General features: G+C 47.3%; 1 protein-coding gene across 1 annotated transcript in view; it reads right to left on the bottom strand.

Moving 5' to 3' along the window:
• The window catches only part of DGKG (diacylglycerol kinase, gamma 90kDa), a gene marked incomplete at its 3' end in the record, with an annotated part of 113,176 nt that overhangs the window by 10,998 nt on the left and 83,243 nt on the right, over window positions 1-18,935 (bottom strand). The window contains exons 10-17 of the mRNA XM_008583354.1: window positions 15,533-15,650; window positions 14,973-15,061; window positions 11,851-11,967; window positions 10,707-10,799; window positions 9,272-9,331; window positions 5,942-6,021; window positions 4,734-4,808; window positions 2,246-2,331 (exon numbers count right to left, since the gene is read on the bottom strand). Of these exons, the coding sequence (XP_008581576.1) occupies window positions 2,246-2,331; window positions 4,734-4,808; window positions 5,942-6,021; window positions 9,272-9,331; window positions 10,707-10,799; window positions 11,851-11,967; window positions 14,973-15,061; window positions 15,533-15,650 (718 nt within the window). The remainder of the gene's footprint in view (window positions 1-2,245; window positions 2,332-4,733; window positions 4,809-5,941; window positions 6,022-9,271; window positions 9,332-10,706; window positions 10,800-11,850; window positions 11,968-14,972; window positions 15,062-15,532; window positions 15,651-18,935) is intronic.

Genomic DNA, 18,935 nt, shown 5'->3' with positions numbered 1-18,935 from the left:
TGTGGAGAGCACTGAACAAGTGCTTAAATATTTGTTGAATGAATGAATGAACACATGCAGTTATTCCTTTTACCTGTGTTTTTTCTCTTTGGACTACTAACCTGTGAAAAAACCTAACATTTCTTGCATCTCACATGATCTTCTTTCTTTCTGTTTTGGGCAGCTTCTATCACCTGTGTCCTGTGCAGATGAATTTGATAAAACTTCACTAAAGCCTACTGTCTCTCTTGTGATGAAGGGGGAACCATGCAAATAGCCCAATACCACAGCCACCCGCCCCCTGCAGATCAGTTTTTCCTTCCTTGGCTCCCAGAGGACTCCTCCCACCTCCCACAAACAATTCCAGAGCCTGAGGTGACAGGAGGACGTGGGCGGCTGCTTGGCAGGGCTGTGTCCATGGAAACCAGAGCACCCGTGGGAGCAGCAGACGGCAGGTGTGCGGTCCTGAGCCTTCTCACCCCCCAGGTGGTCTACTTAGGACTCCTGCAGGCCCAGCCTTCCCTGTCTGGCTCAGGGTCTAGTCCTGGTCCATCGTTGACTCCTCTTCCAGAGCCTGAGGTGACAGGAGGACGTGGGCGGCTGCTTGGCAGGGCTGTGTCCATGGAAACCAGAGCACCCGCGGGAGCAGCAGACGGCAGGTGTGCGGTCCTGAGCCTTCTCACCCCCCAGGTGGTCTACTTAGGACCCCTGCAGGCCCAGCCTTCCCTGTCTGGCTCAGGGTCTAGTCCTGGTCCATCGTTGACTCCTCCCTTCCTCTCATCTCCCCCATCTAGTCTGTCAGCAGATCCTGTTGCCTCCACCTTCCAAAGATATCCAGAATCTGCCCACTTCTCACCGCCTGCAGTTTCCACTGTGGTCCAAGCCCCGGTCATCTCTCACTTGGATTACTGCAACTGCTTCCTCACTAGTCTCCCTGCTTCTGTCCTTTTCTCTTAATCTGCCATGTCTCTTGTTTGCTCAAAGCCATCTGATGTCTCAGGATTCTCCAGTATAAAAGCCATATTCTGCATAATGTCCCACATGCCCTAGTGACCCAGCCCCCTCCTACCTCTGCTTCATCCTCTGTGGCTCTCTGCTGGCACTCTGCTCAGCCACCTTGGCCTGCCTTCAGCAGCCCAGCCTGCTCCCACCTCGGGGCCTTTGAACTTGATGGTTCTGCCTGGGCTGCTCTCCCTCGGGTATCCACGTGGCTCCCCCCTCCTCCAGGTCTCCATGCAGACTTCCTCTTCTCTGGGAGGTCTTCCCTGACCACTGGGTTTTAGACTGCAACCCCACTCCACCTCTGCACTCCCTTTGCCCTGTCCCTGCTATGTTTTTATCACCTTCTGTCATACTATGTGTTTCATTTATTTCTCTGTTTATTGCCCATTTCTTCTCTCCAGAAGGTAAGCTCCATGAGGGCAGGAGTTTTGTGTTTGTTCATTGCTGTACCTCTGGTGCCTGGAGAGCAGCCTGGCACACAGAAATGCATGGGCTGCATTTCATTTGTGGAATGAAAGATGGAAAGACGAGAGGCAACCAGGGCTCGTCACTCTGGGCCTTCCCAGTGCTTCCCTTGGCTGCCTTCTGTCCTTGTGTTCCACATTGCAGGGTTTATCTGGGTTCTCTAGGGTTAGATCTGGAATATGCCCCCATCTCAGAATCTCGGAGTCGGTCTCCATCACTTATTGGGGCTGACATGTTCAAGGACCTACAGATCCAGGCAGCGATGGGGTAGAACTCAGGCCTCCAGATCCCCGGCCTGGGTCCTCCCTACTGCCCTGTTGATCTAGGCATATTGGACACAGCCCAACGTAGCCATCTCTTTGCTCGCACTGATCTGCACTTTCCAGATGTGCTCTCTGGACTCAGGCTCCAGGTGTTCACCCCAAGGTGATTTTCCCTGGGCTATGCACCTCTGCGTAGTTCCCTGGTCTTTATCTACCACCATGGGTCTATCTGGAGTCTCAGTTCTGCCCCAAACCTGGTCTGTCCTGCCACTGCCCAAAATCTTGGTATGACAGATATGTTTTGAGGAAAGGGTTGAAATTAAACTGTTATCTCTGCATCTATGGGAATCCTTCCATTGTCTTATTTCTTTATTTTATTCCACTCAAATTAGATATGTAATCAAGCATTAGTCAGAGGGTGGGTACAAGGACAAACAAGATATAGCCCCATTTTGCTTTCTTTTTTATTGCTGTCTGCTGACTTTAAATATACTTACTATAAATAAACAGTAAAGGCCCTCCCAGCTCATACTTACCGATGCAATCCAAAATCCAGCCAACTGTACCATCTCCTCCGCAGGCCAAAACACGGAAGTCCGGGGTATCACGGAAGAAGTTCAATCTAGGAAGGAGAAGAAAGGCCAAAATGGTCTTGTTTATTGGGTTGTGGCTGACACTTGATACCTGTTGAGTCAGAGTCTCCCTGTTCCCTGAGAATATGTTAAGACCTTGATTCCTTTTGGGGTTGAAAAGGTCACTTAATGTTCTGAATCCAGAGCTTACTATGCAGTGCCGCTGGGTATGGAAAAAAATCCCAGGGAGCCATCCTTTTATAAGGAGAATCTGATTCAACATTCAACACAAACAGAAAATGGTTTTCTAGAAATTCTCCACTGTATGTGCAGAGGAATCCATAGTTTCTTCATTTTGGCACCGATAGAAATAAGCTTCAATGAATTAAGTGGATCAAGCACCCTTCTCTTCTCAGGAGCCTTAACCCTTTAGAGCAGGGCTGTTAACCTGCTCAACCATCAACCTCCAAGGGGTCTTCAGAATGCAGAGGGTCATGAACCTGGAGAAAATATTACGTTCTTATCTTCCCTAAGCACTAATTGAAATTTAGCATTCCCTTCAATTATGATTATAGGCAACACATCACATCACAGGGATTAACAGTACCTGTGACTTTGTCAGCAGTCGCAATCATAGATATCATAATGTTTTGTTACAGCTGGGGCAGATATCTCATACTATTGTTTATGCTCATCACTGCTTTGAATATACAGTAGTTATTAGACTCACCTCTGGATCTTGCTATTTAGTGTTGGCAAAGCACATATACTCCCGTTATGAACTTGTTTTTTAATGTTTTCATAACTGTTTTTCAATGTAACTAGTTTCCGTGATAATTCTACATTATTTCATTTTATGCATCAAGAAATATTATTCTGAGGAGGGGTCCATAGACTTTACTAGACTGCCAAAGGGGTTCCTGGCACAGAAATGTCAAAAACCTCTGCTTTTGAATAAATGTGACCTGTGGGCACCTTGGGGTGGACTTGGGAAGCTGAAGGTCAGTACTTCCTCTCCGCCCAGCCTGGTGGTCTGAGAAACCCCTGAGGCTTTCGGAGTTACTGTGCATGTGTAGACAAATTAACATTTCCTGTCTTACACGTCTCTTGCAGACCTCTGCTCTCCTACAGGAAGTGAATTCTCAGTGGAGGCTCCCTACAGCTAGACAGCCCGTCTGATTACAGACTGACACGCACATCAGCTCTGGAAGTAGCCACCTGGCTCGCCCTCCAGAGTGAAAACAATTTCGCACAGATGAGGTCAAGCTAGAGGACTGTATTCAATTATTAAAATATCCTAGAAGAGAGTGGGCTGGTAAAGGTATTTGTAGGCTGCCGCTCAATCACGAGGCTGTGCTATACAGCAGTCACGGGCAATCCCGGGGACTGATGGCAACCGCAGCGATATATATAGGTGAGCTCTGTTTTAAAATTAGTTGTACAGGTAAATCATGGTAGGAATGATTCCCTTCTTCCTTTTAACTGGGTCTTGTACTGCCACTGCCATAAATAACAGCTTTGTGTCAGACAACCGAAAACAACGTCAGATTCCCTTTCTAGAGTCCTTCCTCCAAGCCCCTCTGAGGGGTCTTGCTGAACGCAGAGTAGAAAGGCGGGTTAGGAGGTCGGGCAAAGCGGCTGCGCGCTGGGAAAACGCAGCCCAGGGCGCAGCGAGACAGCCCCGGGTCCGGGACTGGCCAGCAGATGGCGCGAGTGCACTGGGACGAAGCCCGGCCTCGCGCCTTCCCGCCCCGACGCTGGAGGGGCCTCCGGTTACGGGGACCGGCCGCGCATCACGTCCGCCGCTGCTAACACAGGCGCCAGCTCCTCCCACCCACCTTCAGTCCTGTTACAAAGGGGCTGCCTTGTCTCCTCTCACTGCTCTGCCTCTTTTCACCCCTCTGCTAATGAGCAGTGAAAGAGCCAATGGGCAAGTGGCAGGGCCAGGAGGAGCATAACAACCTCAAAATTAGATAGTTCAGAAAAAAAGTGATTTCACTGACTATCCAACTGTCTTGATCCTAAAATGCCCCCACAGCAGAACACATGAGTCACCGAAGAGATTTCCAAACTGCTGACTGGCAGCAATAAGAAAACACTTTCTCCCGCCTTATGATTCAGCATGAAAATCCCAGCTAACAAAGCCTTGTGAATAAGTGAAAATACTCGACCAGCCTGCCCTTCCTGCTGTCCCTCTCACAAAATCAACAGCTTTTCCTGGGACAGGGTACAGGAGGCCACTTCTCAAGCAGAGTTAGCCATAAGGGTGTTCCTGAGTATCTCCAGGAGGAGAGAGAGTGGCATGTGAGAAAAACAAGAGAAAGGGAATAAAATGGCAGGAAGGACAAGTGGAGAGATGAAAGACATTTTACAAAGGCGATAAAAAAAGGTATCTTCTTCAGGGATCAAAGGAGAGACAAGAAACAAGAGGTAAGGATTGTTATCTCCATACCCTGGAGTGGGCCCCCCATTGTCCAGGTTGAAAACTTGTTTGGGGTTGAGCAGATAGTGGAATTTCCGAAGAATTCTATGGAAAAAAAAAAAGAAATGGGGTAGAGAGAGACAGAGAAGGAAAATGTCATCATGAGAAGTCACATTAGGGCAAACACCTCTGGAGCCCATCAGTGGCAGGAATGAGGGTCCATTTAAACTCGAGAGGGGAGAACATTGCATGCAGACCCTGATGTCCAAGATCCATCTGGCAACATCCCCTGGTTCAAGGCCAGCCCACCATCCAAGACTGTAGCCCCGAATCCTGGGAGCATCACCCCTTACAGAGAGGACAGGGCAGAGAAACCCAGAGAACAGAATTTTCATTCTAAAGCTTTTTCCTCCACAGACAACTTCTCTCAAATGTTCTGTGTGATCTAGGTAGTGTGAGTCTGCCCTTTGTGGATTGCAAAAAGGCATCAAAGGCCTCCCCTGAGAGAGAGGCACCCTGAAGTCCTGGGATCAGGGGGAAATGCAGGAGGTGGGGTTGGGGTACGGGAGGGCTGAGAGACAGTGACCACACCTGGGCTTGGCTTCAGGGCTCCAGCTTGAGACTGATCAGGTCAGTTCAGGAGGGGTGTCCAGCCCCTTGGACTGGGGCAGGGGTCCTTGTGTTCTTGCTTTAACTTTACTTGTTATTTTTTAAATCTGGGTTTCAGATCATGGTGTTATCTGTTCATTACCCCAGAACTGAACAGGTCTGGTAGGCAGAAGCTGCTTTGCCCATTCTCGTTTCTCGTCCCATTCTGCTTAGCAGTCTCCAGCTACCAGCAAACTGGCATTTCCTTCACTGATGAGGTGGATGCCCTGCCTTCTCAGGGGTGGGAAGGCCAGAAAAGACTTGGGAGGCTAGGAAGGAACAGGCATCTCAGAACTTGGGAGCCTAATAATGGCTCATGTGACAGGCCCTAGGCTAAGTACCATGTCTACTCTAATATTCAAAACAACCCTATGAGAGGGCAAATCTTTATCATCTCCATTTACAGGGGAGGAAACCGAGGCAGGGGGACGTTAGGTCACTTGGGCCAGGTCATAGGTGGTATGTGGTAGTGCCAGGGTTTGAGCCTGAGTCTGCCAGTCTCCACAGTCCACTCTGTAATGGTCGAGGGGAGGAAGAGACCCAAGAGAGGCTGTGCTAGCCTCTCCACTTTGAAAAAGAAGAGAACATACCTTTCTCCTTGTCTCCCTCCACTCTTGGGGTTCACCAAGACCAGCAGGGGATGGGTACCCGGTGTGGGGATGATCTTATACTTAAAAGGTAAAAGAAAAAGAAATTAGGTCTGCTTTGCCCAATAGGGGGGGCGAGAGGAGAGTTGCTGCTAAAGCAGTTTCAGGGAGATGGGTGGGAAGCGGTCCAGGCATGAGGCGAGGGGGGTCGGGGAAGTAGGTCTTTGTCCACTGGCTGAGTTTTCTGAGGGTCAGCTAAGTGTCACCAGCTCGAGTGGCCTGTAAATGGTGTTAATGGCAATGAGGGTTTGTGGTTGGGATCAGAGATTGGGCAATGGCACTGTAGCTTCAAATCTTTCCACAAGGGTGTGGCATTGTGCTCACAGCACAGTAGATTTTGTGAGAAAAATAACTGAGCATGGTCTTAGAAGTTATGGCCATCTGCTCAAACACATCAACAAAATAATGCTCATGGAGTGAAACATCACTTCCACCCAGCACCTTACAAATCCACATTTCCAGCCCCGATTTTCCTCCTGAGCTGTGGTCCCACATTTCTCACTGTCCACTGGGGGGGCAATGGCACTGTAGCTTCAAATCTTTCCACAAGGGTGTGGCATTGTGCTCACAGCACAGTAGATTTTGTGAGAAAAATAACTGAGCACGGTCTTAGAAGTTATGGCCATCTGCTCAAACACATCAACAAAATAATGCTCATGGAGTGAAACATCACTTCCACCCAGCACCTTACAAATACACATTTCCAGCCCCGATTTTCCTCCTGAGCTGTGGTCCCACATTTCTCACTGTCCACTGGNATCTTATACTTAAAAGGTAAAAGAAAAAGAAATTAGGTCTGCTTTGCCCAATAGGGGGGGCGAGAGGAGAGTTGCTGCTAAAGCAGTTTCAGGGAGATGGGTGGGAAGCGGTCCAGGCATGAGGCGAGGGGGGTCGGGGAAGTAGGTCTTTGTCCACTGGCTGAGTTTTCTGAGGGTCAGCTAAGTGTCACCAGATCGAGTGGCCTGTAAATGGTGTTAATGGCAATGAGGGTTTGTGGTTGGGATCAGAGATTGGGCAATGGCACTGTAGCTTCAAATCTTTCCACAAGGGTGTGGCATTGTGCTCACAGCACAGTAGATTTTGTGAGAAAAATAACTGAGCACGGTCTTAGAAGTTATGGCCATCTGCTCAAACACATCAACAAAATAATGCTCATGGAGTGAAACATCACTTCCACCCAGCACCTTACAAATCCACATTTCCAGCCCCGATTTTCCTCCTGAGCTGTGGTCCCACATTTCTCACTGTCCACTGGGTACCTTCACCTGGATGTCTCACCATCAGTCCAAACTCAACATTCCCAAACCTGATTCATCTTCTCTCCCCATGAAACTGTCCCTTGTCCTGGTTCCCTGATTCTCTGAAAGGTACTATTATTCATCCAGTCATCCAGGGAAGGTTCTGTCCTGCCGAGTCTTTCCCTGGCATGTCCCTTTATCTCTGGCAGCCATCCCCACTCTGTTCAGGCCTTTCCCACCCCAGGTAAGTGCTATATGCTGTCCCCATGCACTTCCTTCTCAGGACGCCATGTCAGTCATGCCATTTCTGCTCAAGACCTTTAATGATGCCTTGTTGCCCAGAGAATAAATTCCAAATCTCCTAACCTGGCATCCAAAGCCTTTTCAATCTAGCTCCATTCTACTGTTATCCCCTAATTCCTCCTAACCTTCAGCTGCAGTTCCAGCCAAGCCCAGCTCTTTCTCCTTTCATGAGTGTGTCTCCCGCACTCCCAGCCAAGCATCTGCTCGCACTGGCTTCTCCTGCTCCATGCCCTGAAATGCCCACTTTCTTCTTTGCAACCTCTTAAAACACTGCTCATTCTCAGGGCCCAATTTAGGAACCACCTCCTCTATGACATTTCCCTTGATTGTTGCAACTAAAACTATTGCATTTGACACATGTAGCATCCTCTGGAGTGTCTATTTTTTATTTGTATTTGTTTTGTGTTTTACTTTCATAGTGTCTCAAAACAACTGGATCTTAAATGCATCAGGAACAGGGTGGGGGTGTGTGTATAGCCCTCGTTCCAAGGATCTCATAGCACCAGATACAGGAGTGAGTGCTCAGTAAATACTGGTGGATTCAGCTGAAGGACACACTGATACAGAGCTGATACTCTGCTCCATATTCAGTGTCTAATGCTTGCTTTTCTAGATCTCATGCTAAAAACCCAGCAAACACAGTGCCATGTTGTTCGAAAATGGCAGTAGCATTCTTTATGATTTTTAAGAATTCTTTCATCTGCCTAGTGTGACTGGTCTTTGTGACACCCAGATGCATCTTGAAGCTGGAGGAGCAATCCCTTACCTCTGGGGGTGATATTCAAAGTATTTAACAATCCATACAGCATGGGCACTGCCCAGTGAGAACACATGCAGAATAACCAGATGGATGCCTGGTGTAAACAACTGGCATGCCTACATCAGGGTGTGTGTGTGCAGGTGTGTGTGTGTGTGTGTGTGTGTGTGCATGTGTTTGGGTGCCACCTGACTTGCTGCCCTTCTATATGTCTAGAGCTTTCTCACATATTAAGTTTCTCTCCTCATTATGTCTTATGTTTTAATTTTCAAAACACACCAATCTTCATGTTCTCATTTAATGTTATAGCACCTCTGGGAGGTGGGCAGTGCAGGGATGCTTCTCTCCTTTTCAGACAAGGAAACTTAAGGCTCACAGGCAGAGGAGGAGGGCCTAGTTTTCTATTCCCTTCTCTAGTACCTTCTCTAGGGCCTAGTTTTCTATTCCCTTCTCTATGTACCTCACCAGGCCACCTTCCCTGCATTCCTTGGAACTTGTGGAAGGCACAAAGAAAAGATGTTCACTGATGAAGCCAAGTAAAAAATGAGTTCTTAAATATACATTTAAGGATTAAGGAGAATTTTTGGATCTGATTCGCTTCATTTTGGCAGATCATGTTCTGGAGACAGCTTGGCAAATCTTGGAAAACCCATTGTCTATTTTTAGGCCATATTTTTGTCATCATTTAGGAGGCTTGCATATTGAAGTTTTATGTAACTTGTTCCTAAAAAGATGATAAAGGCAACGAGACCAGCAATGAGACCAGCCAGCCTCCCTCCTCACCACTTGCCTACAGTGTGGTGGTCAAAGGTTAACTCCAGAGGCCGGGAATAAAGTGTCTTCCTGTGTGATATAATTGGTCAGATGAGAAAGCGAATGTCGAGATAGACTTCTTTAGAACCCAAGCACCATCCTCCACCCACAGCCTTGGACCCACTTGGAGTGAGCCACCAAGCTCAGAGCTCACTGAGGTACCTGCATCACAAGTTCGCCCTTGGCTGACGTGCTGACATCAGGTTTTCCACTTTGCCTGTCCTATGAGAAGAGAGGAAAGACATACATCTTTTTTGGGGAAAAAAGCCCAACATAAAGAAAGAGATCCGATGAAAAACTAATGGCTAACATGAAGAAAGAGAATAGGAAGCCAGTACAGCATGCGAAGGAGTTTTTCTAAGTGGAGCTTTGGACCTAAAAACAGGAATGCACCCCTATGCGTTTTTCTAGGACTCTCCAGGCCTCAGTCATCTCTTGCTCTAACTTTAACCTCGAAACACGGGCAAGGGACATGGGGATCACTGAAATGGGCAGAAATCTAGTTTGTTGATTTAGAAACTTGAACTCTGAGAAGCAAGGTCTTAGACTTAGCTTCTCTGCTTAGCAGATACAGTATTAAGTCATTTTTCTCAGTTTTGTTTGTCCTGTTTTTTTCAATATTTATTATCTATTTTATTGAAGTTTATGTCACATATAGTAAAATTCTCAAATCTAGTTGTACAGTTCAGCGAATTTTTGCATACATATATGCCCTTGTATGCAATCCAGTACAAGTACAATCCCTGGTGGCTCCTAATACCATACTGGTTTTGCCTGGCTTTTGAATTTCATATGAATGGACTCATAAAGCATGTCTTCTTATGAACCTAGCTTCTTTTGTTTAGCACTATATTTTTGAGATTCTCCATATTTTTGCATCTAAGCATAGTTCATCATTTTCCACCGAATTGTAATATTCCATAATATGAATACAATGTATCTATATGCCTCAATTTATTTATCTATTTTCTTTGTAATGGTCATTTAGCTTGTTTCTGTTTTTTGACTATTATAAAGTTGCTATGAACATTCTTGTACATGTCTTTTGGTGGAGTAAATGCTTGTATTTCTCAGGTAGATACATAGGTAGGGAATTGTTGGGTTATAGAGTTTCTGTATCTTCAGTTTAGTAGATACTGCCAAATTGTTTCCCAAAGTGGTGGTTTTTATTAGGTTTTTAATGGGAAAAACATACCTGGCCAAGTCAAGGGTGGGATGTGAGGAATCAGTGGGACTTAGCAACATTTTTAAGATGGGAAGAGGAGAAAGTTAAAGTATTTGGTGGTTGGTTTGAGAGAGATGTCTTCAACACAGGAGACAGAGAAAGTTTCAGATGGGGATAAAAGAAGTTTAATTGTGTAGTTTTCATTTCCAAATAGAGCTGAGACACTCAGGTGGAAACCCTCAAGGTAGAGGGAGACCCATGTTTGGACATAGGAGAGAGGTTGAGAGGGACCGCTTTCAAACTCATACTGAAAACACAAACCCTATGAGCTGCCGGGGAAGCCGTCTGAGTGATGTGGATGTCTAAATGCTGCCTAAATCTGAAATGTGAACCCGGAGAAGCCAGAGCCCTGGTGGGGGCAAGAGCACTTACCTGGGTGACAGGGCATATCGATGTGGGCAGCAAAATGTGGTCTCTGAGTTCCCCACCATCACATAACGTTGATAATTCACATTTGCGGTGAAACTGGAGGAAAAAATGGAGATAATTTGAGTGAAAGTGATTAAAGAAACATCATGTATGAGGGTTTAGAGGCCTGCTGGGGAGGCAAGCTGTCTAGTGCTTCCCCGAATCCTGATGCCCTGCTGGCTTTGGAAGTATCGCCGCCGTGTGTGTGTATGTGTGTGTGTATGTGTGTGTGTGTGTGTGTGTGTGTGTGTGTGTGCGCGCGCGCGCGCTAAGGGGTGCCAAGTCTACCGTGGGCAGAGAAAGGAGACCAAGACCTGCCCATGGCTGGAGCTGTCATGAGCAGGCCAGTGGCCCTTCAGCATGGCATCCCCTTGTGGATTCCAGAGCCCCTCTGGGATATTTGCTCCCCGGGCTTTGAGGTTCTGGAAGGAAAGATATCTCAACGCACAAACTCATGGAAGGCTGGAAGTAAAGCCCATGACTTAGCCTTTGCATTTTGGGAGTTCTGCAGTCTGGTTTGGAGAAACCTCCTCTTTGAGGCTGATACCATGCTCAGTGGGACAAGACATGGCTCTGAGTTTGCTTTGGCCACAGCTCAGTGGTTGCTAGTGGCACTCCAGTATCCAGAGGGGCCATGTACTCTAAGCCTGGGCCGTGGTGATAGCAGGCCCAGGCCTCTGGCAGGCATTGGGGCCACTGTGAAGAAAGCACCTTCGGGGCAGGTGCTCCTTCCTCTGATGCCCCAAGGAGCAGGCGTTCTGGTGTCTGATTCTTCTCCTACTCTGTCAGTGCTCCCGGCCCCAGATGACGGGAGTTCCTGGTCCGGCCTGCTGTTGCCAGCTGCCCGGCCACATAGACGTGGCCTGGCCACCTTCTTCTGAAGCAGCCCTTGCTCCACTGCTGCTGGGGTGCCCTCTTTCTGTGCAGCTCGGCGAGTCATTGAAGCACTGCTGGACTGAGGGCATTGAACGGGGACTCTGGGGCTCTCCCAACCTTGCTCCCCTGGCTTTGCTCATGCCCTCTGGTGGGATGTTCACTGCTCCCATGCTGCAGCTTGAGCAGAAAACCACACTGAAAAGAAGCAGGGCCGTCCTGGGCACCAACCCACCGTCATCCGGCACCACACGCAGTGTCGGGCGGTGACACTCTGGTAGCACTTGATACTTTTGTGGCACCGGTCACACTTGGCAGAGGAGTTCCCTTCCACCCACGCGTGCTGCATCACCTGCGGGAGGGAAGCGAAGGATACCAGGGAAGGTGGCAGAACCACACCCCTGGGCCCTGGGCCGGAGAAGGGTCTGGAGGAGCACAGGGAGTGTAGAGGCCAGGGGGCTGTTTCCTGTTTCATAGATTCTTATTGGGTGCTGGTTGCTTTGCCAAATGACACAGCAAGGTCCCTCCCTGCCTAGCCATTATCATGCTAATCAAGGTAGATGGAAAACCACTTGGCCCACATTTTGAACAGCTCGTTCACCCTGGAGGCAAGCCTCTGAGCAGCATCTTGTCTGGCAGTCCATCTGCCCATCTTGCAGAACTCCTTGCAGAGTAATGTGCTTGTGTGCGCTCTCTTCTGGAAGGGGGAGGCAGCGTGGTGCAGGGGAACTCAGAGGGGCTTGGGCATCAGATAAAACTGCTGGAGTCACTGATCGCTGATCTTCCACTTTGCAGCTGGGTGACCTTTGGCCAGTTCCTGGACCTCTCTGAGTCTCAGGTCCCTCATCTGTAGAAATTGGCAGAATAAGTCTCACCTCTGAGATTGTGGGAAGGATGCAGTGAGACAGAACATTTGGAAGGGCCTCTCCAGCAAAGTCCTGTCCCTTTGGAGATGCTTCCCTCCACCTCCTCAGCCTTAGCTGCCCATTATAGCCACCTGGGGAGCTAATGCTCAGATGTCCTAGTGCCCAGCCCACACTCCAGACCAAATAAATCAGAGACTCTGAAGGTGAGACCTGCCATTAGTATGTTTTAAAGCACTCTGGGTGATTATGATATGCAGCCAAGGTTGAGAAGCAGTCTAGAAGGAAGTTAGACAAAAAGTCCAAATAAATTAGGGAAGGTCCACTGGTGCCTTTCATACCTGTTTTCTGTAGAGCTGGTTGTATCTGTCCCCAGCCCGGAAATACCACCAGGGCAGGCTAGGAACTTGGGAAGCTGATGGGAACGTTTATGTGTGTGTAAGTGCAGCTATAGTGACAGCAACTGACCCATGATACCACTATCTGGGTGCTGAGCTCTCCATTCTGTCCCCCTGGAATTCTACAGAACTTGTAAAAAATTTCCACCAAGGCACCCCAAATAGCAGAAGGAAGTAGATATGGTGGACTCTGGGGGAGAGCGGGGCACGGCCTGCAGTGCCCAACTATAAGCACAATAATAAAAAACATACAAAATATTTGCCTGATACTATTCATGTCTGTATTAAATAAGAATAAATGTTTTAAATTACTTAGCAATAAAGTTGCTTAAACACCTCCTCCCATAATGTTTTTGGTAAAATTATTGCTCCAGAAGATGTGTCATGTTTGGCTTGTGGCTTCTCACCTTCTGCCTGCTCTCCTGAGGGTTTAAAGAGCTCAGTTTGTTGATTGTCATCTACATGGTCACATTGAATTTGCTCTGGGATTATTATTATTATTTGCATTTTGCAGAGAGAAAAAAATTGAGGCTACAGAGAGGTTAAGTGACTGGCTCTGGTTCTCAGGCTGGTAAGTGGCTGTACAGGGACTCACAGCCAGGTCTTCTGACTCCAAGTCCAGGGCTGTCTCCCTAACACCACATGGCCTTCTCCATCCTCCCTGGGATCTGAAGAGATGGTGAAGGACTTGGGCTGCCCCTGCAGGCTCGGAAGATTGTGAATGTGCCCTGCTGGCTCCTCAGTGGTCTCATTCTTTTCTCTGTGTGGCAGGTGGCCAGATTGCAGGCTCAGGGCCTCAGCGCAGGAGGCACAGTATGTCCTGGTGAAAGGCATGAACATGGAAGGGGGTGTGCATGGGTTGGTGCAGGAGGAGCAGATGAGAGGCCATGCGGTGTCTATGGGGCATGCACGCATGTCCTTGCAGGCACCCTTCTCTCTCAGGAGTCCTTCGGGAGGGCTGGGTACCACTCCCATCTGCTAACCATCTCCTGATCGGATTCCTCCCTAGACTTTTTCCTCTGCAGCAATGCAGAGTGCCCTTCCCCTGCTAAGTTTTTTTGCTAAGGGTCTGTTTCCAGACTTGGTGAACAGCACCACCCAATGGCCAAGCTAGAAACCTGGGAGCCGCTCCCTCCCTCTGCCCCTCTCCCATCCTCTGCATCCCCATCACCAGATCCAGGTGGTACCTCCAAATGACCTCTCAAACTCTCCCTTCATCTTCTCTACCCTCTCTTGTGTGACAGTTAAAACACTCAATAGCCAGCATGGCCTGGGGGCCACTCAGCACAGACTCAGCCATGACCATGCTACAGCGGGTGAGTGTAGACCCCACCCCAGTTGGGTCCTCAGTATTGGAAGAGAGTTCTCCCTCTGATTTCTCTCCTATACCACGCTCCCTAATTAACAAACCCAATCGTCTCTTCTTGTGCTTGAAGCTCTTCAGTGGCTCCTTAGCTGCACAGGAAACTCCTTTCTGACTGCTCAGATGGCCTTACAAGACCTTTCCCACTCTGGATCTCACCACTGTCTGAGCGCATCTTCTTCCCTTCCCTTTCAGCATCCTCTGTCACAGCCACACCAAACTAAGTACAGATCCCAGAGTAAGCCACGTCTCCCTGCCTTTACACACAAGGCTTCTGCTGCTTGGAGTGTCTTGTCCTCCTTGAGGCCTCATGAAGTCCTCCTGATTTGGGTTTGAGACACAATTACAATGTCATCTCCTTTGTGAAGCTATCCCTGGTTTCCCCTTCATGCCTCAACTGTACGTTCCACACAGCTCTATCACTATAGCACACATCTCACTACTTTGCACTTTGCTTACATGTCTATCTCTCCCTTAGACTACACAGCTCTTGAGCAGGCTGGGGACCATCTCTCCTAACCTGTGTACCCCCAGCACAGTGCCTGGCACACGGTGGACACCAGGAGATGCCAAATGAATTGATGGATGGACGGGATGGCTTAAGGGTGGTCCTTGAAGCAGAGAAGGGACTGGATAAAGCTCCCAAAGCCCTTTCCTGCCCAGAAATCCATGGTGACAGACATGTTGTCCTGGATATGGCATGCAGGAGAACAAGGCAATCCATGTCACCAACCTCGTTGCCCTTTTTGGTTTTTGAGTACGTTTTGACACACCCAGGAATGTTTTTGGACACGCAGCGCTCGTGGACAGTGTATTTACAGTCTGAAAAGAAAAAAAAAATGAGGAAGGTGCTTGTGAGCGACCAACTAGGAAAGGCCCAGCCATCCCCCAGCCCCACCCTGCCAAGGCCTGTACCTCCCTCTGGATGGACAGGGAGGGGCAGGGGACAAATGGAGCTGGCCTTGCCTGGTGAAAATTCAAAACAGTCTCCCGTTGTTCCTTGAGAAGAGAGTCCCTAGCTATCGCCCAGTGTGTCTCTGTACGTCCACCCACCACTCCACCTCTGTGGGCAGCTAGTGCAGCAGGAAAATGCCACAGCAGGTGCTTGTCACTCAAGGGGAGTGTGCAGCGTCATCCTCGCTGTGCCAGTATCTGGTGAATGGACAGAAAGGCCAGGGTCTTAGGGTAGGGCGGGTCCAGGCCTGATCTCTGGCTCTGCCATTTGTAACAAGCCAACCATGTGCAGAGCAAGCTAGAACCTGGGGAACAGGGCTTTGAAGGGAGTTCACTCACAAATGCAGCACAGGCCTTGCTTCCGAACACCCATCAGCATGATGTGGCAAAAGTTGCAGTAGGTTGGTTTCTTGAAGTGCTTCAGGGTCCAGGCATGCCTCCCATCCCCCATGGAGCCCTGTGGGGTCAGAGGAGGTGAGACTGTAGCTAGAGTCTCTTCCTCTAGCTAGAGGAAGCCGGGAGCCATCTCCTGCAAGTTCTTCTTTTCCCTAAATCAGATGCTCCTCTCATATTTGGAAGATAAGTTACTCTTTTTTTCTTTTTAAAAATTGTTTTACATACAAACCGACACAAAGTTCTTTGTGTGTGTTTTCTAAAATTAGCAAGTATTAAAAACAAGAACACCTGAATGGGGTTGGGGGATAAAATAAGCCCTCTCCTGCATGGCTGGCAGAGGTACAAATCAGAACAACAATTCTGTCTCTGTCTGTCTGTCTGTCTGTCTGTCTGTCTATCTATCTATCTATCTATCTATCTATCTATCTATCTATCTATCTATCTATCTATCTCTGCCATCTATCTAGCTACACATTCTTTAAATGTTTACGACCTTTGACTCACAAATTAGGCTCTATCCTAAAGAGATAATGTTTGAAAGATAGATGAATATCTCTGTGCTCTGTTTAATCCAACCTATTTAAAGTAATGAAAAACTGGAAATAAAAGGCCTCAAAATTATCAACAGGTTAATTGTGGTGCATCCATATGATTTAATGTTAAGTGATAATCAGAAAGATACTTATAAAAATATCTAATGATATGGGAATGTGCTCATGATATAATGCTAAGTGAAAAAGGCAGAATGCAAATTGGATGATATATTATGATCTCAGTCTTATATAATAAGAACTTTGATGGGAAGAAAGTTCACACCTGTTAGCAGAGGTTAGCTATAGTTGGCCCCACTACAGATTTATTTTATTCTCTAACTTCTACTTTATTCTGTATTCTCCAAATTTTCTACAGTGAGCACGTACTAGTGTTATAAACAGGAAAATCAAAACATTGATTGATTCATTTGGCAGACATCTACCTCAAGGGATTTTTGTAAGAATTAAATGAAATAATGTAAGTAAAGCTCCTAATCCAGTGCCTGACATATTGTAAATTAAAACTTTTATCAAGTTCCTACTCTGCCAGATATTGGGAGACACAAAAATAAAGAAGTGTTTATTTATGTGTAAGGAGGTGGATTTATTCCTATTCTAGAAGTGAGAAATAGAGACTCAGAAATATCTAAGTAGCCCAAGACCACACAGATCATAAGTGACTGAGTCAGTCGTCAAGGTGGAGGCTCTTGCTGGCTCGAGAGCCCACACTCCTCCTGTTCCTCTCCCCTCCCTCCACTGAAAGGGTTTCCTCTATGGGCAGAAGGGAATCCCAGCACTCTTCAGCAGACTCAGCTTCATCATGTAGCCCAAAGGACGGCTGTTTGTTTTATCCGACAATACCTTTATTAGTCACGTCAGTGAGCTGACTCCTCGCTTTCTCAGCTACTGTTTTTATAGATACAAGATAAGAAGCAAATGGACCATGACTTGGGATAAAGTAACATTTCTGCTTGGGTTATAGCACCATCATGTGGCTCTTTCATTTCACAGTGGTGAATGTGGGAGTAACCGTCCTCGTGCACGCCAGGTTTTACACTGCTACAATTTCATGAGGAGACAGATTATTTTGCGTATACTCCATTCGGAGATACCCAGACTTTTCAACGGTCTTATGTGGGTTTTGAAAATGCCAAACAAGCAATGGGACTTTTAAGACACCGATGGGGGCTTTCTCCAAAACCGCAAATGTTAAATGTTTAAAAAATTAATTTAGTACATATTTAAAAATAAGTGCATAACACTTTTGATTAATAAAAACTAAATTTGCATTTGCTTTTTGTTCACCAGTTTCCTGATGTAAATTTTAGTTTTCTACAAGGCTGATTTGGCATTTGGGGGAGACACTGGGGAGAATGTGGAAGAAATAGTTGGCTCTCCCTCCTCTAGCCATAAAATGGTGGTTCATTTCCATACAAAGAGTTGGTGGCACTTTGAACCTTGGCAAGTCCAAAATAGAACAGAAAACAGAAATTGGATCTTTATGATTAAAATGTCTCATCTCTATTACCAAAATGAGAAAAAAACGGTGTGTTGGAACAGCACCCAAGCAGAACTTTCATTTTGATCTCAGTAAAATCTGGAGTGAGTATCGATATCAGAAAGTATATCTTACTTATCTGAGCGTATATCTTACTTAGTTCACGTGGGTTCTTGTACATACAGCTTCTTGGCAATGGATCATTGAATGCAGGGTCAGATGTTGCTGAATATGGGGATGGCCTCTGGTACTAATTTGGTGTTTGCCATTGGGCAGTTCCTTTTACCTTTCTGGGCTTAAGTTTGTAAAATGAGGGGGAAAGATCAGGAATCACAAAGGTCTTTTCCAGCTCTGACTGTCTAGGGTTCTAAGGAATAAGGAGGGAGTTGTATAGATGCTGGCTCATTGATTTCTACTTAGCACTTGGAAAAAACTGGACATGCCATGAGGTGACTGCAGGATTCTTAGTTCTTGAGTTTTGGAAATGAAGGCTTAGCTTTAGTTTTGAATGTAGAACTATCAGATGGAGATATTACAGGCCACCACAGTCAGGTAGTGGCTGACTCAGATGTACTTCCCGCTCTGTTCCTCTCCATGACATTTCAGTGATCTCAGAGAGGTGTGTCACACAACCTGTGTGACTGTCCTGGTAAATGCTTAATGTCACCATTTATACTTCTCCTAGTTCTCATCTTCCCTACTTCATGTGTGGGAGTTAGTTTACTTAGTAAGCAAGCAGAAAATGCATTAACTGGCTGAGTCACATGCAGGCATATATAACCACTGATTGGACATTAAGCCTTCACATGTATTCCTACTCTGATCAAACTGGAAGATCTCCCTAGCACATCCTGAACTTTCCTTCATTTGGGTCGTTGATCAGGTTGTTCTTCTAGCTGCAAACTTTCTCTCCTACCATCTTCTACCATCCAAATCATACCCGTACTTGAGAGCAAGATAAAACATCCTCTTAGGTCTTTCCACCTGATTTTTATCCTCAAGAATGGGATCTCAAAAATCTCACGCATTCTTTAGGGACAGGTCCAAGGTTTCTTCCCACCGATGTCACTTTCATGTGTGGGATGTTAGAAAGTGCAGGATCTATGGGCCGGCCCAGTGGCACACTGCTACAGTGCGCCGCTTGAGAGCGCAGCGGCACTCCCGCTGAGGGTTCGGATCCCACATACAGACCGGTTCCCGCTCACTGCTGAGTGACATGCGGGAGCAACACCGAGGGTTGCGATCCTGTTGCCGGTCCCGGTCCGGTACGGGCGCGACACTGAGGGTTGCGATCCATTGCCGGACACAAAAAAAG

The sequence above is a fragment of the Galeopterus variegatus genome, unplaced genomic scaffold (assembly GCF_000696425.1).
Source record: "Galeopterus variegatus unplaced genomic scaffold, G_variegatus-3.0.2 Scaffold2893, whole genome shotgun sequence".
NCBI lineage: Eukaryota > Metazoa > Chordata > Mammalia > Dermoptera > Cynocephalidae > Galeopterus > Galeopterus variegatus.
The sequence above is the reverse complement of the archived record's forward strand: the minus strand, read 5'-3'. Positions and strand labels throughout refer to the sequence as shown.